We start from the raw sequence: 22,103 nt of genomic DNA, 5'->3' as shown, positions 1-22,103 counted from the left end.
AGAATTGTCAGTTATCGAGCAGACCGAGAGAAGCGTCTCGATGAAATTGAGAGGAAATTAAGTCAGAGGTTATCCATTGCAGCTTATAAGGAGTGAAAGAAAGGAAGTGGATAAAAAAAGAAAAAAGAATAGGAATGATAAAAGATTACCTTTTGTTTCCCAATATCACTCACACTCATTCCAAATACAAAATATTATTAGAAAACACTGCTGGCATATATTAAAAGAAAATTTTCCCCAAATTCCCGAATTCAATAATCCCCCTTTCCCTCATATTGTAAGCAGCGGTCCCCAACCTTTTTGGCACTGGGATCAGGCTGCATGGAAGAAAATTGTGCCAAGGGCTGGAGGCGGAGTGGGGGGGAAGTGATTTTTCATTAGCAATTGTCGGGGCAATGGCTGGTGTTGGCGCTTCAATCATCCCAGCACCATGGTTGTTATGGTGTCAGGGTGATTGAAGTGCATTATTTCTGTTATTACATTGTAATATACAATGAAATAGTTAAAATCACCATAAGGCAGAATCAGTGAGAGCCCCGAGTGTGTCATTTGCCATGTCGCCTGCCACCAAATGCAGCTTGTCACTTGCTACGTCGCCTGCCACCAGATGTGGATTGTCACTTGCCACGTCACCTGCCAGTGCCACCAGTAGGGATGAGCCGAACACCCCCTGGTTCGGTTCGCACCAGAACCTGCAAACGGACCGAAAATTTGCACGAACATTAGAACCCCATTGAAGTCTATGGTTCTCGAACGTTCAAAATCAAAAGTGCTAATTTTAAATTGGTTGTGGGGGTCTGCGGGCGGGGGCCTATCGGAATCTGGAAGCCCCCTTTAACAAGGGGACCCCCAGATCCCAGACCCCCCTGTGTGAAATGGTAAGGGGGTAGAAAAGTACCTCTACCATTTCACAAAAAAAGTGTCAAAAATGTTAAAAATGAAAACAGACAGTTTTTGACACATTTTACACAGGTGGGGGCCAGGATCTGGGGGTTCCCTTGTTAAAGGGGATTCTGATAAGCCCCCTGCCCACAGACCCCCACAACCACCAGGCAAGGGTTGTGGGGATGAGGCCCTCGTCCCCATCAACATGGGGACAAGGTGCTTTGGGGGACCCCAAAGCACCCTCCCAATGTTGAGGGCATGTGGCCTGGTACGGTTCAGGAGGGGGGGCGCTCTCTCATCCCCACTCTTTTCCTGCGGCCCCCCCAGGTACGAAATTTAAAGGAATATTACACTTTTATTGTTTCACTTTAAGCATTATTAAAATTACTGTTCCGGAAAAAACAGCCGTTTTTAAAACTTTTTTTACAGTGATCCATGTCCCCTGGGGCAGGACCCAGGTCCCCAAACACTTTTTATGACAATACCATGCATATAAGCCTTTAAAATTAGCACTTTTAAATTGTGTTCCGCGGCTTTGAATTTGCTGCGAACACCCCAAATTGTTCGCTGTTCAGCGAACTGGCGAACAGCTGATGTTCAAGTCGAACATGAGTTCGACTCAAACTTGAAGCTCATTCCTAGCCACCAGATGTGGATTGTCACTTGCCACATCACCTGCCAGTGCCACCAGACATGGATTGTCACTTGCCACTTCACTTGCCAGTGCCACCGGATGTAGATTGTCACTTGCCAGGTCACCTGCTAGTGCCACCAGATGTGGATTGTCACTTGCCATGTCACCTGCTAGTGCCACCAGATGTGGATTGTCACTTGCCACGTCGCCTGCTAGTGCCACTAGATGTGGATTGTCACTTGCCATCTCACCTACCAGTGCCGCCAGATATGTATTGTCACTGCTTTGGTGGCAGCACTGGTCCATTTAGCACAGAGGCAGGTCTCTGTGCAGTGGTCAGTTCTGAGTGAGGGCAGGACAGTGAGATGCGGGGCAGACAGTGAGAGATGATGTCATCTCTCTGCTCCCCGCCGCACCTCCGACATTAAAGAGGCCAGGCTGTGAGGGTGGAAGAGCGGTGATGCGGGGCGGGCAGAGAGAGAGATGATGTCTACTCTCACCGCCCACTTCTCTCATCCACCAACACGCATCTCTCATCCACCTAGCTATTTTGACAGAACACCGGCTCTTTCATGCCGTCCACCTGCCTGGCCCCAACATGCCGCCTGCCTGGCCCCGACATGCCGCCCACCTGCCTGGCTCTGACATGCCACCCTTTCACGTACCTGGTAGGTTTTGAGCCTGAAGTGCAGAGAAAGACCTCGCATACAGCTCCCACTCCCGTTCCTCTGGAATGGAGACAGAGGGCCCAGGAGTGAGGAGTGGTATGGGTGCCTGGCAGGATCAACAGTCACCAGAAGTTCAGGAGTGGTGGCACCCTCTGGAACCTGAAGCTGAAGAGGAGACTGGAGACTGGAATGCAGAGTGGACCAGGAACCACAGCAGGTAAGTAGGCAGGAACTGAAGAGCTGGACTGGAACCAGGAACAGGCAGTAGGTAATAGACTGGAACGCTGGGCTGGAACCAGGAACAAGCAGCAGGTAGTAGACTGGAACGCTGGACTGGAACCAGGAACAGAGCAGCAGGTAGTAGTCTGGAACGCTGGACTGGAACCAGGAACAAGCAGCAGGTAGTAGGCTGGAACGCTGGACTGGAACCACTGGTTACCTCTTTTCCTATGGTCCATGATAGCCTCCACCTCGAATTCCTCCTCCCCATCTACCAAAATTGGATCAGGAGGATCTGTACTTCAGCCTGGAAATGGATTAGAAATAGAGGGTCTGAGCAGGGACACATGAAATACTGGATGCACTTTTAGTGAATCCAGGAGTTCAAGTTCGTATGCCACCTCATTAATTCTCTGCTTGACAGGAAATGGTCCAAGAAACTTGGGACCCAATTTCTTTGAAGGGCAAGCCATCCTGAGATTTACTGTAGATAACCATACCTGGTCCCCATGTGTAAGTAACAGCTCACCTCGCCTCTTCTTATCGAAGATTGCTTTATTATATTCCTGGGTCCTGGTCATGGTCTCCTGTAAAACTTGGTTGTTGGAAGAAAAGAAGTTCAACTTCTCCTGAAGTGCGGGTACTGTACACTCTGGAAGAGAATTAGGCAAAAATGAAGGGTGGAAACCATAATTCGCAAAAAATGGAGTTTGTTTGATAGCGGAATGAATAGAATTGTTGTAGGCAAATTCAGCCAATGGGAGAACAGAAATCCAATCATCTTGGGCAAAAGAAGAAAAACAGCGTAAATATTGTTCAAGAGTCTGGTTTGTTCTCTCTGTTTGCCCATTAGTCTGGGGATGATAAGCAGATGAAAATGAGAGCTCAATGTTCAGTGTTTTGCACAAAGACCTCCAGAATCGGGAGGTAAACTGTACCCCCCGATCTGAAACGATATTAACCGGTACCCCATGGAGCCTGATGACTTCTTTAGTGAATGCCTGTGCCGTTTCTGTAGCTGAGGGAGTGCCCTTCATTGGGACAAAATGGGCCATCTTCGACAACCAGTCCACTATGACAAAAATTGAGGTGAAGCCCCCAGCCGGAGGTAATTCCACAATAAAGTCTATAGAAAGCATTTTCCATGGCCTATCTTGGACAGGCAATGGTTTTAGCAAACCCCTTGGTTCTGTGCCCCTTGTTCCTGATACAGGTGGTACAGAACTCAACAAATTTCCTACAATCTTCGCGTAACTGAGGCCACCAGAAGGTACGCTGTACCAGATCAGTGGTCTTAGCCACGCCAAAATGCCCAGCCAATGCATGATCATGACAGAGTTCTAGTACTGAAACTCATAGTGATTCAGGTATAAAGATCCTATTCTCGTGCCACAGTAACCCATCCTTAACTTGGAGTCCTGACCTAATGGAAGATCCCAATTCCACGGAAGCCTGCTTAATCTGGGAAAGCAGGTTTCCCTGAAGCAAAAGAAAATTCCCCGGGGACAGAATGGTGTCCGGAGGGGAAACCTCTTGGGACTTGTGAAATATCCTGGATAGGGCATCAGGTTTGGTATTTTTGGAGCCAGGGCAGTAAGTGACATGAAAGGAGAACCTGGAGAAAAAGAGAGCCCACCTGGCCTGACGTGGCTTCAACCTTTTTGCAGATCTCAAATACTCCAGGTTCTTATGATCTGTAAAAATTAAGACTGGATGAGCGGCATCCTCCAGCAGATAGCGCCACTCCTCTAACCCTGACTTGATTGCCAACAACTCTCTGTCACCTACATCATAATTTCTCTCTGCCGTGGACAATTTACGAGAGAAGAAGGCCACAGGATATAACAGGGCCTTAGTTCCCTGTCTTTGGGACAACACTGCCCCTACTGCAATTTCAGATGCGTCCACCTCTAGTACGAACAGCAGAGAGGAATCTGGATGCTTTAGTATGGAGGCGAAAGTAAAAAGGCCCTAGAGGGTCTCAAAAGCCTTTTGGGCTTCAGCAGACCAGTGGAAGCGTGTACCTTGTTTAGTTAGCTGTGTGATGGGTGTGATGATGGCTGAGAACCCCTTAATAAATTTACGGTAAAAATTAGCGAATCCAACGAATCGCTGGATTCCCTTCTTGTCTGTCGGGACTGGCCAATCTAAAACTGCAGCGACCTTTTGAGGGTCCATCTTAATGTCTCTACTGGAAATGATTAACCCCAAAAATGGAATACTTTCCTGTTCAAATTCACACTTCTCAGCTTTTGCATATAGGCCGTGTTGTCGAAGCCGGCCCAACACACTTCTGACGTGCCTGCGGTGAGATTCAAGGGAACAAGAAAAAATTAATATGTCGTCTAAATAGACGATAACAAACAGATCTAGAAAGTCTCGTAAAACATCATTGATGAAGTACTGAAATGTAGCAGGGGCATTGCACAGACCGAAAGGCATCACTAGGTACTCAAAATGTCCATAACGGATACGAAAGGCGGTCTTCCATTTGTCTTCGTCCCTAATACGAACTAAATTGTAGGCTCCGTGGAGGTCAAGCTTAGTGAATATGGTGGCCGTCCCAAGTCTTTGGAACAACTCTGGTACCAGAGGAAGAGGGTAACGTTTTTTTACAGTGATTTTATTTAGTTCGCGGTAATCCACACATGGTCTGAGGGTCTTATCTTTCTTCTGTACAAAGAAGATGCCTGCACCTGCTGGAGACGTGGACGGACGAATGAAGCCTTTCTTTAGGTTCTCATCGATATATTCCTTTAAAGCCCCTTGTTCTACTTCAGTCAAAGGGAAGATTCTTCCAAAAGGAATCTCAGCACCAGGAAGTAATTCGATAGGACAGTCATAGGCCCGGTGAGGAGGTAAGACCTCTGCCCCCTGCTTGCTGAATACAGCTAAGAAATCATGATAGGCAGAAGTGATGGAGAGATGTAGACTAGGATCTGTATCTAGGCAGAGCAAGGTAGGGTTCTCCTGAGCGTTCTGAATTCTGCAAGAATGTTGGAAATAAGTAGAAGAAGAAAAGGTAACCTCACCTGTGATCCAATTAATGTCAGGATTGTGAGCCTGTAACCATGGCATGCCGAGGATTATTGGAAACAGGGGTGAGGCGATGATATCCAGGCGTAGCAGTTCTTGATGAGAATTGGAGATGGAGACGGGTATTGGAACAGTCTCTTGGGTAACAGGTCCAGATTTGATGGCGGTTCCATCAGCTAGATGGATGGAAAGTCCATGGGCCTTAGGCAACAAAGGTATCTGGTGTTGGGTAGCAAAAAGAGAATCCATGAAACAACTGCAAGCTCCAGAGTCAATAATGGCGGTTATTTGCAGAGTCTCTCCTGGAAGCTGTAACAGGATAGAGAGAGCAAGGTGAGTAGTATTCTTAGCCAGAGGTGCAACATAGTCAGTGGACAGGGATAGGCACTTACGGAGTTTAAAGGGACAGTTCCTGACATAGTGCCCAGGTTCCCCGCAATACAGGCACAAATTATTCACTCAACGATGTTGTTGTTCCTCCTGGGTAAGAGAAGGCTGCAGGACCCCTAATTGCATTGGCTCAGGTGGGTTAAACGTGGAGGTAGGTGGTGTTGGTGACGTATGATGAAGAACTTTAGGGGTAACCCAAGTTGGGCGAGAAGATCCCATAGCTCTCTCAGTCCTACGTTCTCTTAGGCGTCGATCGATCTGGATGGCTAGATCGATCAAGGCATTTAAAGTCTGTGGTGTACCCACCCTGGCCAATTCATCCTTCAGAGAGTCAGAGAGTCCCATTCGAAACTGATAGCGGAGAGCCGCATTCCAATTTGTGTCCGCACTCCACTTTCTGAATTCAGCCACATAGTCCTCTGCTGCCCTGCGACCCTGTTGAAGGGTGTGCAGAGACGCCTCTGCAGTCACGGACAGCTGGGGGGTCATCGTATAACTGAATCAATGCGTCAAAGAAGGTGGAGAGATTGTTCAGGGATACGTCCTTTTGCTCCAAGAGGTGATGGGCCCAGGTTTGGGGGTCACCAGAAAGCAGAGAAATTACATAGCCCACCTTGGTAGCCTCCAGGGAAAAGGTACCTGGTTGAAGAGCAAAGAACAATTCACAGGAGTTGCGGAAGGCCCTGAATTTATGGCGATCTCTGAAGAATCGTTCAGGCGTCGGGACTTTGGGTTCTGGAGGGAGCATCACCACCGTTGAGGAAGGCCCGACTGAAGGAGCAGGAGCAGAAGGAACTCCCTGGACCCCAATGGGATTAGACAAGGTTAGCACTCGTTCCCCCAGCCTGGTGTATCCTTGCTGCAGATTCTTGACTGCTTCAGTCAATCCTGCCAGGTGTGCACAAAGTTCCTCCATGGGAGATGTTCCCTGCTCAGGCTCAGACATGGCTGTCTGCTACTGTCACGTACCTGGTAGGTTTTGAGCCTGAAGTGCAGAGAAAGACCTCCCTTACAGCTCCCACTCCCGTTCCTCTGGAATGGAGACAGAGGGCCCAGGAATGAGGAGTGGTATGGGTGCCTGGCAGGATCAACAGTCACCAGAAGTTCAGGAGTGGTGGCACCCTCTGGAACCTGAAGCTGAAGAGGAGACTGGAGACTGGAATGCAGAGTGGACCAGGAACCACAACAGGTAAGTAGGCAGGAACTGAAGAGCAGGACTGGAACCAGGAACAGGCAGTAGGTAATAGACTGGAACGCTGGGCTGGAACCAGGAACAAGCAGCAGGTGGTAGACTGGAATGCTGGACTGGAACCAGGAACAGAGCAGCAGGTAGTAGTCTGGAACGCTGGACTGGAACCAGGAACAAGCAGCAGGTAGTAGCCTGGAATGCTGGGCTGGAACCAGGAACAAGCAGCAAGTAGTAGTCTGGAACCCTGGACTGGAACCAGGAACAAGCAGCAAGTAGTAGTCTGGAACGCTGGACTGGAACCAGGAACAAGCAGCAGGTAGTGTTCTGGAACGCTGGACTGGAACCAGGAACAAGCAGCAGGTAGTAGCCTGGAACGCTGGGCTGGAACCAGGAACAAGCAGCAAGTAGTAGTCTGGAATGCTGGACTGGAACCAGGAACAAGCAGCAAGTAGTAGTCTGGAATGCTGGACTGGAACCAGGAACAAAGCAGCAGGTAAACAGACTGGATACTGGTATCAGACAGAGGGATGGTCAAACAAGCTGGTGGTCGGTAACGGTTGGTACCAGGGATTACACAGAGGGATGGTCAGGCAAGCCAAGAGGGTCTGGTGCAGGCAGATAGCAGGATGGTCTAACAGGAAGCCGGGTCAGATAACAGAATACACAGGTCAGATCAGGTTGTGGCACACGGAACGCTGTAGAGCAGACAGCGGGGATTGAATGTGACAGGCCGGTTTAAATAGCCTGCCTGACACCAGTGGGAGTGCAGGCGCGCGTGCCCGTGCGTGATAGCACCCATGAACGCGCGCGCATGCGCGGTGGAACACGTGGCCGTGTTCCCGTGCATCTGGATCGCCGATTACTGCCAGGATCTTCATGATACACCCGCTCGCCTGGCTCCAACATGCTGCTTGCCTGTCTGGCTCTGTCATGCCACATGCCCATCTGGCTCTGACATGCCACCCACCCACCTGCCTGGCTCTCATGCCACACGTGTTCTGTGACCCGGCTGCACAGAGACCATGGCCCAGTAGTAGGCCGTGGCCCGGTGGTTGGGGACCCCTGTTGTAAGGGTAGAACCATACACAATAGATTAGTTAGATCAGACCAATTTCAACAAAAAAAACAAAACTAACATTTTTAGGTCCACATAATTATGGATCATATCCATGTTTGAGTTGCATGCATTGCAACTCTATGATAAACGGAAAATGTTTTACACATCCCCATCAGGGTTATAATATAGATATTAAAGGGTACACGCCAATCATCATATGTCATCTATATAATAAAATGTCCATGCAGTCTCTTATATGTGGGAGAAACCACTCAAAAAGTTAAGGAGAGAATAGCTAGGCATAAGTACTCAATAAGGGATAAATTAACAAAATTTCCCCTTGCAAGACATTTTGTTGAAATGGGTCACACTGTTTCACAACTCCGGTATAAGGTAATTCATGTGGTTGCTATAAATAGATGAGGGGGAAATCAGGAATTGAAATGAAGAAAATTGGACATACAATGGATAAATCGGCTGGATACATTAAAGCCTAGGGATTTGAACTCTTTAAAAAGAACTCCCATGGAAAATTTATTTAAAATGGATGGAATGTTTCCATGATAATAACACATCTTTTATATACAGAATATCTTTTTATATGTGCATATTTATCTTATATATGTTTTTCATAATAGGATAATGCTGGAGTGCTTCCTACGGGATTTTGGAGGGTGATTGCATCTTGTCAGGCAAATATCTACATGGCAAATAAGGTTCAATGTAGAAAAATGTAAAATAATGCATTTGGGTGGCAAAAATATGAATGAAATCTATACACTGGGGGGAGAACCTCTGGGGGAATCTAGGATGGAAAAGGACCTGGGGGTCCTAGTAGATGATAGGCTCAGCAATGGCATGCAATGCCAAGCTGCTGCTAACAAAGCAAACAGAATATTGGCATGCATTAAAAGGGGGATCAACTCCAGAGATAAAACGTTAATTCTCCCACTCTACAAGGCTCTGGTCTGGCTGCACCTGGAGCATGCTGTCCAGTTCTGGGCACCTGTCCTCAGGAAGGATGTACTGGAAATGGAGCGAGTACAAAGAAGGGCAACAAAGCTAACAAAGGGTCTGGAGGATCTTAGTTATGAGGAAAGGTTGCGAGCACTGAACTTATTCTCTCTGGAGAAGAGACGCTTGAGAGGGGATATGATTTCAATATACAAATACCGTACTGGTGACCCCACAATAGGGATAAAACTTTTTCGCAGAAGAGAGTTTAACAAGACTCGTGGCCACTCATTAAAATTAGAAGAAAAGAGGTTTAACCTTAAACTACGTAGAGGGTTCTTTACTGTAAGAGCGGCAAGGATGTGGAATTCCCTTCCACAGGCGGTGGTCTCAGCGGGGAGCATTGATAGCTTCAAGAAACTATTAGATAAGCACCTGAATGACCGCAACATACAGGGATATACAATGTAATACTGACATATAATCACACACATAGGTTGGACTTGATGGATTTGTGTCTTTTTTCAACCTCACCTACTATGTAACTATGTATATATATATTTTTTTTTTTTTTTTTTTGGCCTGGGTGCACTACATTTAGGAATGCAGTGTATAATGGGTCCGACATTTTGATTAAGATGGGCTACACCCCATGAAAATGCTCAACACATTAAAAATCTGCTATTTGCTATAATTCTCCAGCTGTAAGTCCTATGCACTTAAAAAAAAAAGGTCATGTATTTTTTGAGCATAGAGTACATGCATGTGAATAGGGATAATAAGAAAAAAATTGATTCTTCATAGTGAGGTGTAGTAAGGTGTGGTCAGGCATAGGAAATGGGGATTTAAAGAATTTAAAGTACTCTGGTAACTTAATATTTATGCAGTCCTAATACTTGGGAAAATATTAGTTAGCCATATTCAAGGACATTTTATAAACTCTTTGTTATGTTCCCATAATGCAATAATTTCTCTGTAGACCTATTTTGTCATTTTTTAAGGTTTATTAATTAAGTGGTTAAAATGATTATACAAGGAACATTACTGAAAGTGGTTTATAATATAATTAATATAATTGTGAGTGTGGGTAAGATAAGTAGGTTAAAATCAGTACACAATTTTTACTTGCATTGTCATTACTATTATGAACCCAGGCCTGTGATAGGAATACATTCTGGAATGTACATATATTTTGGCTTTATTCAACAACAAGACGTATAGGCATATTTTTATGTTCTGAATTTGCTTTTACTCTTCAAATGTAAAATTCTTCAAAATATCTAATTGCCAAAAAACTGCTTCAGATTTTCCAGGTTCAAGGAAGAATTTGCAAGTTGAATTAAACACTTCCTTAGTGCATGTATGCAGGGTCTGTACAAGGGAGGAGGAGCAGAAGGGACATGTGCTACGGCTGCAGTGTTAATATGTCGGGAAGGGGTACTATGGGAGCTTTGGCCACTCCATTCTCTGGCTCTTCACTGATGGGGTGACTGCAGAATCCCTCCTGTCAGACGGAGTATGGGCCATGATAGCTCCTGGAGGGTAGAGTTTGCTCTCTGTCTCCTCCAATAGCAGCCTACTGTAGGTAGAGGAGAGCTGAGAACAGACTGCCATATTAGTGCAACACTGCTGGGCAACTAGGCAAACTGGACACTGAGGCAAACTACCTTTCTTCATGTCTCTCTTTAATATGTGACATATCTTATGACTAGAGCTAAGAAGAAGGAGAAGCTGCCTTCTTTCCTGGGGGGGGGGGGGGCACTATGCTGAAAAGGAGGTCTAAACTGAACAAGTACACAGAGGGTAGTTGAAAAACTCATCCTTAGACCTCCCCTCTCCTCCTTAGAGCCCCCTAAGAGCCCCTTAGCCTCCTCCCTCTCTTAGAGCCCTTTACTTCACCTTCCTAGCTCAGAGCCTCCCATATCTTCTTAGTTCCATACACCCCATAGAGCTCATCTCCCACCTCACCTGCCCACCATCATCCTACTGACAGATGCCAAATCAGATCTCCTCGGACTGAAACCACCGAAGCAGTGGCATTTTTTTCCTTCCAGTGACACCACCAATGCAGAGACAAAGTCTTTTCTTCCAGTGACATCACCAACACGGGTACAATTTTCCTTCCGGTGACACGCCATCACAGGGTCATTTATTCATTTCAGTTTCATTACTAGTGCAGGGACGCATTTTCTCCCCTATTCATGCACCAATATTAAACTCTTCTATTAACCCCCTTCCCTCCTCAGCATGGGGAGGACTGGGGGGGCGGGGCATAGGTTTGCAATTTTTTTCCTGGATTGATCATGTATGTGTTATTTTTTATTAATAAGTAATATACCTGAACATCAAAACTGATAAGCTTTATATTTGTATTCTAAATAGCTACATGTTTTGTAATTATCTTAGATATTGATGAGTGCAGGGATTCTTCACATCGTTGTAACAGCAATCAAATATGTGAAAACGCACAAGGAAGTTATCTGTGTGTTTGTCCTCGTGGATTCAAGTCTGAAGGCCCTGGAAAGCCATGCAAAGGTGTGTGAAATGGCCAATGTTGGTAAATCTTGTCTACTATTATCTTAAAAGTTTAACTTTATTAATCTGTATTATTATACAGATGTAAATGAATGTGAAAAGCAAGATGTGTGTCAACATGAATGCAGAAATGTTCTTGGAAGTTATCAGTGCTTGTGTCCTACTGGTTACCAGCTCATGGCCAATGAAAAGTCATGCCAAGGTACTACTTTTTTGAGTTTTTCTGAAATGACTTTAATGGTGGAAACCACATAAGACCAGAACATTTCAATTTGTTTATCCTAACAGCTGTACCAATAATCATATTGTCTAACAAACAGCAGATAACGAGTGCTTGTCTAGGCAACATGATTTGCTGCATTTCTAGAAAAGTTGCTGCTAGTTTCACTCAGAGACTTGGTGAATCAAACCTTAACTGCATTGTAAGAGAGTTGCCAAATGAGTGATAATGAGCACTTGTTTGCAATAACAGTACTCAGTGAAGGTTTTGTAGATTTTCAAGCTTGCTTCTTTTATTAGAAAAATCACTAAGCAGCATCGTGTTTAAAGCTTTATAATTGGTAAAAAAATGGCCTACAGCTAATAAAAGAACACTGCTTTTTGGCCAGTTTGTAGGTGACAGCAACAGAGGTAGGTGTAGCAGATGGAGCTGATTTTTATTTTTAGCTACTGACTATTCCATTTGTGTTTTTTTTAACAAAGGTGAAGTTGAGCTTTAACGTGTATCTAAAGCTAAAATGTTTTTTTAAGTGTTGGATAGAGTGATGACAGGAAGGAACTCAGGTTGGGTTTTATTGAGGTCTGTCTCTCCATTGCAGAGATTTATTCCACTATCATTGGGAGTAAGAGTTAAAAAAATCCAAAATTTTGAGTTGCCACTAGAACAGGAATAGAGTGGAAATCTTCCGATAGGGGCAGATGTTTAAGTAACATAAGAGAGCAATTTCCTCACGTTGGAGAGATTTCCTATAACTTCCAGTATATCTAAATGACAAGACATGAAAGGAAATGGGATACAAATTCTTCCCTTCTCTATCCAAAATTGAAAGTAATGTAGGGAAATGTAGAGAACTTTAGGGAAATAAACCAGCTATATAACAGTAATAGATAAGAAAAGTAGGGAAGGGATATGTGCAAGGCAATATTTACAGTAAAGTTTTGTTATCCTTTACCTTTTGCAATAGTTATGTTAAACATTTAAACTAGGAATCCAGTCAGTTTTGTTTAATTTTGCACAAATTTGAGGAGAAGGCTTGGTGTTTCACTCAGATTTTTTTCTTTCTTTGTTTCTTTTGAGGGATTCACTATCATTACATCTGTGGTCATCTGGACAGGAAGGTAGGGCAAACCTGTCCAACAGGGGCAATCAAAAACACCCTGCAGAGATACTAACCCCTTCCCACTGCTTCCAAAACTGAAGCTATTTTAGTCATATTCCACTTCCACTTAAAAGTACTGGGAGGCAGCCTAATTCTAAAATAAATCTGGAATCTGAGCACAACTAGAAATGTGTCATACTCTCTACAATATATATATATATTTAATATAGGCAGTCTTAAAGACTGCAGTAGTAACATGGTTGATTACACATAATGTCTAGTACAAACATGTTTTATTTCCTTGAAAACATTTGTTATAGTTATATAACTTATCTTTTCTTTAATGCAATATGAATCAGAACATGTTATCTATTACAGTGTTTAATAATCTGGTCATCAGGCTAATTAAGTCTTTCTGTCAATAGATATAGATGAATGCCTTGTTCATAACATTCATTGTGGGGTAAATCAGATGTGCTTCAACATGAGAGGAAGCCACCAATGCATAGATACCCCATGTCCTCCTAACTATGTGCGTGACTCTTCTGGGTAAGTTATCTGTTGAGTTTATTATCATGATGACAACAGTGCCAAATTGACGATATTGCTAACGCTAGTGAATAGGTTAGTGATTTATTACATTTTTTTTCTTTCATTTACTAAGTGGGAATTATCTTGTGTGATATACATCAACCTATAGAATTGCTAAACATAATTAATAATTCTTCTTTCTCATTAATTGACCTGTGATTCCATTATACAGTATAGACCATAGGTCCCCAACCCCTGGACCTTGGACCAGTAATGGTCTGTGGCCTGTTGATGATCAGTCTGCACAGCAGAAGGTGAATGGCCACCATGGTCCGGAGAGGGCTATCACAGATCGCAGTCACCGCTATCAGCAGGGCAGGGGGTGGGAGGAGCTGGAGATCTGCACAGAGAGCAGGAGTCTTCTCACCCCCTTGTTATTATGATAAGCTGGGCAGCTCCTGCCCTCCATCCAGATCTGCAGCTCCTCCCATCCCCTTGTCAATGGGGCAGGATAGCCGGGAGAGGACACACAGGCTGAATCTACCCTCTGCCCTGCCAAAGGTAGGACTGTGCAGGGGAGACAGAGTGTTAAAAGGGGCACTGTGACTAGAGAAAGGGGGGCATGACTGCAGGGGGCACTGTGATTGGGGGCTGTGGACACTGATATAAAGGGGGAACTGTGTAAATGGGGGTTGCGGTGTAAAGGGGGGGTTGAGGAACGACTCAAAAATCCTGTCACCAACCACCCCCACACTGGGAGACCGCTGGTATAGACAGTAACTCTCTCAAATGGAATCCTTAGAAAATAGTGTTAATCAGGCCTCAGATGGATCACACCCAAAATGGCTTACAGAAAATTTTTGCCTTCCAGTACTGTCCCAAATTTGACTATGCCAGTTACCAAGTTGCATTCTTAAATTAGAAAAGCATTGCATTGCTGGCAGGATGTGAAAGAGGTGATGTAGTCCTGCATGACGTTCCTTAAACTGTGTGTTGTTTGGGTTTCCAATGTAATCTCTTACCACTATCGAAAAAATGTCCTGAGTTTAAAAGGTGAAAGCAGTGGTGTAACTACCCACTAGAGGTCCAAAGTCAGAAGGTTACATTGACAGGTCCTAGCAGTGGTTAAAAGCACTCACCCTGCTTTTGCTATAATTGTAAATGACTTTCCTGCTCTTTCAAGGAGCCCAGATATCTGGCATAGGGAAAATCACCAATGTAAAAAAGGAAGCTTTATTAGGGGGTATTTCCATCCATCATATATGTGAAAGGAGTAAAAATGTAGGGGTGCTTTGACCATTAGTACGCAAAGGTCCAACATAGGCTGCTAGTAGCCAACAGTGACAAATATGCCTATTATTAGAGATGCAGAACATTAGATGCTGCAGAGAGGAAACAGTGGGGGAGTTGAGCCCCACTGTTTCCAGACAATCAATATGGGAGCAACATGCATCACAAACTTTAAGCAAATAGTCAAAATTAATAGGTTTTCACCCTTGTCATACCTTCTGCTGTGGGAAATGATACATTGAACAGCGGCAGCATTTCGCTTTGGGAGGTGGGGGGTCTCCCTTGACATCCATACCAGACTCTCATTGTGGATATGATCTGGTATGTATTTTTGGGGAGGACACCTACACCCACACAGTTTTTGTGGGTTTCCCCATTAACATTTATACCAGAACCTCATCTAGAATAAATAGTTAGGGCTGCTTTATTTACAAACAAAATTAAGGAGTTGAAAGCTGTCATTTACCAACAATATAAATAGCATTTTTTTTCTTGGTAAATGGCAGTATTGCTCTTGTAGGTTGTATATATTGTACAAATACACTGCTTCACAGGCAGGTTAAGGACATCCCCCAAGCATGCTAGTTAAAGGAAAATTGCATTTTTAATGTTGCCCTTTAAGCATTATTAAAATCACTGTTCCCTGCCAAATAGATTTAAAAACATTTTTATTTTTTTTTATTTTAGTAGCATTGCACCAATACCCATATCGGTATCGGTGCTGATACTAAATATCTGCACGAGTACTTGTACTCATGCAAATGCTCCGATACTAAAACTGATATGTGTGGGCCGGTTTCAGTGCAATTTGTAAAAAGAGTCTGGTGCAATTTTGTTCAGTGGTTCAGGTGGGAATTTTTAAAGTGTATGCAAAACAAAACCAAATACATTCCTGGCTCAACTTACCAACCAGCCTGCTAACCAACCAAATTATCCTGTCTAACAGTATGCGTTAAAAGCAGGGGTTTAGTTTGCACACATTTGCAAATACATGTGTAAGCTACAGAGCCCTATCAAGGCACTCTTTAAACTTTAAACTTTGAGAGACTTTTATTTAATATTAAAATGAACAGAACCACATACAATTTATTTAGTATTAGATTAATATATTAGCTCATTTACTAATGTGTAACATGACACTAAAAATAGGAATTGGTATCGGTGAGTGCTTGAGAAAAAGTATCAGCACTCATACTCAGTCTTAAAAAACTGGTATCTGTGCATCCTTTAGTGGGGTTTGAATTTGGCACCCGAACCTTAGTAAATTTTGCTGCACCTACCCCAAACTGAACCCAGGGATGTTCGGCTCATCATTACTTCTGGGAAATTTTAAAATATAAACAGGATGGTAAGATGTGTACTTGTTTCTTCACCTTCCAGCTTCACCTGGATTCTTTCTCTGTACAGTAGTGGAAGTCAATAGGAGCCATACTGGCAGCTGACTTGACATCAAGAAGCTCTGCTCCTGCTCTGGTATTTTTAACACAGCTTTCAGGGAACTTTCAACACACAGATCTTTCTACTTCACTGTTCACTCAGCTGATTGGGATTTCAGCAATGATTTCAACATATGCCCAGTGGGAACTGATTACTCTCAATTTGTGCAGGTTTACATGAAGTGGGCACAAACATACCCTTTAGTTACAATGGTCACTTTTGAGCCCATATCTCATCAGCAAGCCTCACTTTGAACCATAGACAATCTAGAGCAGGGGTTCTTAACCTGGAGTCCATGGACCCCTAAATGAATGGGTTTCAGGGGGTCAGGGAGGGTTAACTCTTTCTCTGCCAGAGCCGTTTTTGTATTTTTTTGCACACATGTTTAAAAAATAATTTTAGGCCTGAAGATTACACAAAACACACAAATATTATATATTTTATGAAAGCAGACACTCTAGAGAATAAAATAGCAGTAGTTTCATTTTTTTATGTCACACAACATTACCGCAAAGGTAAGTAAAAAACACACTAACCTGAATTTTAGGGCAAACAAATGCAATAAATTATGAGATATCCACACAGACTCAAAGTGCTAAATTGACAGTCATTGAAGAATCATCATGTATCATGACCAATGAAATGAAGAATGACTGGAAACCAGTGCAGCTGTCAACTCTTGGGAAAAAAGTGAACGTCAAAAATGCACAAACAAACAGCGCTTCAATGGAGCCAGGAAATGAAAGGACTGTTATAAAGCTGAATAAAGTTTAATAAAATGCACGCCAAAATAGATTAAAAATCACAACAATAAAATGGAAAGAGTCAATTGTAAAAATTAAATAGAAAAACATCAATTCCATTGCTGAAATATGCTGAAAAAATGGTTAAAATACAGCCAGCTGTCAAAGGGTTAATACCAGCAAATGTGTTCCATGTGTGGAGCGAGAGGAAGTTCAATGATCCAGCTATGCAGGGGGGTGGTGGAATCCCAGGTGACCACTCGTAATGCTGCAACCAATAATGGAACTGTGTACAACATACTCACAGGGGAGGATGTGAAGGGTGGATGCAGCATTCCCTGTGGTACAGAAGCTGGAAACGGCGCCGCTGTAACTAGCTCTCCGTACTAGGGGAAGAGTGGTAACCCGTGTTAGGATCGGAACACACAGAGCCAGCAAGCCGGGTAGACATGTGGGTGTCTGACATCACATGAAACCCTCCGGAGGGATGGGGGCTGGTCTAGAAGCCAGGGTAGCTGAGGAACAGAGTCACAGAGTTCAACACAACTTTTTTTTTTCATCACATAGGGGACAAAAAGTCACCTATGTGATTTTTTTTGGTGATAGGTTCTCTTTATTGAGATATGCAGGGTCTAAAAGACCCTGCATGTCTCCCCTGTGCTCCACTAAATGTTTTGCAATGCAGATCGCATTGCAGAACATTATTTCCTGGCTGAGCTAGCCGGGGACACGGAGAGCTTGACCCGGAAGTGATGTAAGAGATGTCGTTTTCCGACTCACAAGAAGAAGGGTAAGAGAGCAGACATGTGTCCACTCTTCTCCTTCCCCTCCAACCCCCGGCACCTGCCAATGCCATGGAGCTCCCGGGCCCGCAGATGGGCAAGTGGAGCCCGGTGAGCATGGCAGGGCGCGGCGATGGGGGGTGTGTGGGAGCAATCAGGTGGCAGCGCTGCTGCACAAATGCTCTAACCTGACATACAGGAGTCTGCCTGCCAGTTTCACACACAAACCCGGTGGCTGCAGCCACCAGATTGTGTGTAATATCCCCCGTTGTTAGGGGGTACAGACCCGGCGGCGAAAGGGTTACAGAAAATAACATTTACATTCACTATACAATCCCCCTTGTCCCAATCAAGGGTTTCCCATTGAAAGAAATCAAAGGTAATGCAGTGCAACAAATGCAAATGTTTTTTTCAGGCCAAACAGGGACATGTAGTAACATACTAGGTTTTTGTAAGATAAGACATGGGGAAATATGCATGTTGCAAAGATATACCGATTTTTTTTTTAATGATCAATAATGTGCCCTGCTACGCACTTTAAAGGACCCCACACTAAAAAGTAGGAAAAAAGTAACAAAAAAAATTTGTGGAAAAAATGTTAGTTAATATACTTACATTATCCCTGGCTTCCATCTATGGCGAATATGCTAGGGTAATGTCAAACTCCTTCTGGCAAGATACCAGGAAAAGCAGAGTATTCCAAAATTCACAAGAAGACATTGTGCTGGAGCATCTTTTTGTGAGATTTGAGATACTTAGCATTCCCCATGTTCTCACCAGAAGAAGAATGATGTCACCCCAGCAATGCAACTGGTGTTAAAAACTGAATTTTACTCAGTATCAGTCTCATTCAATCCACTATACAGCAGCACTCTTATGCCCCGTACACACGGTCGGATTTTCCGATGGAAAATGTGTGATAGGACCTTGTTGTCGGAAATTCCGACCGTGTGTAGGCTCCATCACACATTTTCCATCAGATTTTCCGACACACAAAGTTTGAGAGCAGGATATAAAATTTTCCGACAACAAAATCCGTTGTCGGAAATTCCGATCGTGTGTACACAAATCCGACGGACAAAGTGCCACGCATGCTCAGAATAAATAAAGAGATGAAAGCTATTGGCCACTGCCCCGTTTATAGTCCTGACGTATGGGTTTTACGTCACCGCGTTTAGAACGATCAGATTTTCCGACAACTTTGTGTGACCGTGTGTATGCAAGACAAGTTTAGGCCAACATCCGTCGGAAAAAATCCTAGGATTTTGTTGTCGGAATGTCCGAACAAAGTCCGACCGTGTGTACAGGGCATAAGAGGGAAAGGAAAAGGCAGGACTTGAGGCCAATCAAGGAACATGCTGATAGGAGGTGAGAGCACTATGAGTGGAAAGATTACCTTATCAGTCTTTGGCTTCCCTGTCCAGTGACCAGATTAGAAGTGGGGAGTGGACAACACTGTATTCTTTCTACAGTCTATAACTGTAACAGAGAAGTAATGCCATTGACCTGGCAGTGCTGTATAATGGGGCTGTGTATATTTCAGAATTAGATGGACCGAAATACAGATATTTTAGCAGATAAAAGCCCCCATATATGTATTTCATCTTCCCATGTAGATGTTTGCTTAGAGTTCAGTGTCAAATATGGTCTTGGAGGTCAGAGAGCTATACACTAATATGGTAAACCATCCTGCAAGATGTAATGTTATTTATTTGTAGATTTAGCATTTGAAAAATGTAAAGAGTAAAGCCCCGTACACATGGGCAAAATGTCGGGAGACATTTGCCTCTACAAAAAACACCAGCCGACATTCTGCCGTGTGTCTGTTGGACGTGCATGCTAGAAAACCAGCAGCCGACCGTCTCCCGATCAGTGCTCTTAGCCAATAGCAGAGAGCACTGATCGGAGTGTTCTGGCGGGGGGGAGATCGCTGGATTGACCTTGAATGGTTAGTACAGTGTCTTTGACTGGAGCTGAGAAGTAAAAAACCTGTAGTGTTTACCTGGCTTTAGTGAAACCAATCTTATTTTATTTAACATTATCACTAATAATAGCTAATATTTTTAACACCACCAGGTATTGTTTGAAAAATTGCGCACCAAATGATCTGGAATGTGCTCTTAGCCCATATGCCTTGCAATACAAGCTGGTCTCACTTCCGTTTGGCATCGCTGCTAACCAGGACTTAATTCGTTTGGTTGCCTATACACAAGATGGCATATTACATCCAAGAACAAATTTTCTGATCACCGATGAAGATTCTACACTGCCATTTTCTATAAGAGAAGAAAACATGAAGGGCGTAGTATTTACCAACAGACCACTTAAAGAACCAGAAACCTACAGAATGAAAGTGAGGGCCTTATCATACAGCACAGATCGTACCATTGAATATCAGACTACTTTTATTGTTTATATTTCTGTGTCTCCCTATCCTTATTAAGGTATTTTACAGCTTTGATACCCTATAATTTAATATTGCAAAACATTCTGATGTAGGAAACAATTCTGAGAAATAAAATACAATGACTGTAAATTGTAAATGTTTGCACTGTATTAATCACTTGGAAATATTAATAAGACAATGTGTTGTAGCCCATAGCAACTGAACAAAATCCAGCAGTCATTATCTGGCTATAAACTAAACTACTCCTTGCTCTTAATTCACTGAATGAATAATATGAACAAAAGTTACACCTTTCTTCAGTTATAATGGAGAACAAACAAAAATGTATCAATAGCTCCACCACTTTGTTGGAGGTTGTATGTCACCAGCAAGTAGAATGGGATTTCCGGAGGCTCATAGTGTAAGAAATATTCAATGCAGTGCCAGAACAAGGTTTTTTAGCACCCAAGGTATAAAGGCCAAAGTGTGGCCCTCCATGAGATGTGAACTTCTTCAACAGCAGAGGTTGGTAGCCCTGCTTTTTTTTTGCAGCCCCCCTCTTGCCGAAGCATCCAAGGGGGCTGCCCCTGCCTATTTCCCAGCCCCAGCATTGATTCAGTGTTATTGACATGTATTAGACAGCTGGAACAGGTATGCCAGCTCAGAGCATATATTAAGTACACAAATAATGCTTCTTAGACTGGGTTCACACTAGTGCATCTGCAGCATGATGCAATTTTCAGTATGTTTTTGTAGCACATCTGACTTTTTTTAATGTGCTTTTGGCACATTTTGTTTGGTGCATTTTTCATTTCATGCTTCATGCTTTGTTTGTAGAAGGAGACTGTATTATATGCACACAACTCTGCCAAAAATGCACAAAAAAATCATGTACATGAATTTTAATTGTGTTTTAAATGTATTTACATGCATTTTGGTGCATTTCCATTGAAGTCTAAGGGGTTAAAATTGCACTGCGATTGCACCAAAAAAGTTCCTGTACCTTTTCAAAAAACACACTGCAGGGCACCATAGAGAATAATGTGATTTCCATTGTCATGCAATGCAGCGCGACAGCAACTGCATGCAAAAATCACACTAGTGTGAACAGGAGTGTAAAATGAGTTGCCACAATGAAAAAATAGAGTAAAAAAAAAAAAAAAAGATCATGATTTAATATATTGGGTTGATTTACTAGAGACATATAGGCTGTTCACCAAGCAAAGTACATGAAAACCTGCTCCTAAAAATATACCCACTACCAACAATCAATCTTTATAAACTTAAAAATACATTCCTAAAATCACCAATATTAGGAATCAGCAGTGTGCAAGGAATCTTCTAAGTGTGCAAATGTACAAAAAAAATGAAGCTTTAATTTTACTTTAAGATCACTGAAGCATGGAAGGTCGCTATAGCAACACATACACAATGCAGTTTTCTGCAGAGGCTGAAATACATGCTACAATATCAATACAATATGCGAATCATTACAAAATACATGCACATATTTGCCAGCACACCATGGATCTTCAAATGTTATCCAAAGCTTTTATTGCAGAATGATTTCATCACAAAAGAACAAGTGCAATGTTTTGGAGCCGTGCAGGACCCCGTCGTCACACATGCTACTACAAAATACAACTATAAAAAACATTCCCACTCCTCAGTGATCTTAAGCGTGATGCATCCCTGAATTTCCAAGCCTTTGAGAAAGTCCAATATGGATGCAATATGTGGGTGGAGCAGTGTAACATCATCACATTAGACGAACCAGAGATACCATCATGGATTCTATTTGCTAGCTAGTGCTTGTCGATTGAGGTGTACTTTTATGCCTATTTGAAAGCTTATAAGAGCATTTTTACTTTTTTACCAAAATGACTAGGTGGGTTTACACGATAGAATTTTCTTTTAACCTATGCAATGTCTTCTCCCCATGCTCGCTGCTGCTGTAATGTTAGGTCCAGCGTGTGCCATAACTTATATAGCCATGGGGCAGGGTCATACAATGATATAAAAGGAGACCCCGCCCCTCGTGATGTCAC

At 43.3% G+C, this 22,103-nt stretch overlaps 1 protein-coding gene across 1 annotated transcript in view; it reads left to right on the top strand.

Annotated features, from left to right (window-relative positions):
• HMCN1 (hemicentin 1) overlaps positions 1–20,212 on the top strand; it is a 656,490-nt gene extending 636,278 nt beyond the window's left edge. The window contains exons 103-106 of the mRNA XM_073592871.1: positions 11,439–11,567; positions 11,650–11,769; positions 13,312–13,435; positions 19,746–20,212. Of these exons, the coding sequence (XP_073448972.1) occupies positions 11,439–11,567; positions 11,650–11,769; positions 13,312–13,435; positions 19,746–20,112 (740 nt within the window). The 3' untranslated portion in view covers positions 20,113–20,212. The remainder of the gene's footprint in view (positions 1–11,438; positions 11,568–11,649; positions 11,770–13,311; positions 13,436–19,745) is intronic.
• Positions 20,213–22,103: the final 1,891 nt, after the last annotated feature.

The sequence above is a fragment of the Aquarana catesbeiana genome, linkage group LG07 (genome assembly GCF_042186555.1).
Source record: "Aquarana catesbeiana isolate 2022-GZ linkage group LG07, ASM4218655v1, whole genome shotgun sequence".
NCBI lineage: Eukaryota > Metazoa > Chordata > Amphibia > Anura > Ranidae > Aquarana > Aquarana catesbeiana.
Note: the sequence above shows the minus strand (reverse complement) of the source record. Positions and strands in the feature narration are given on the sequence as shown.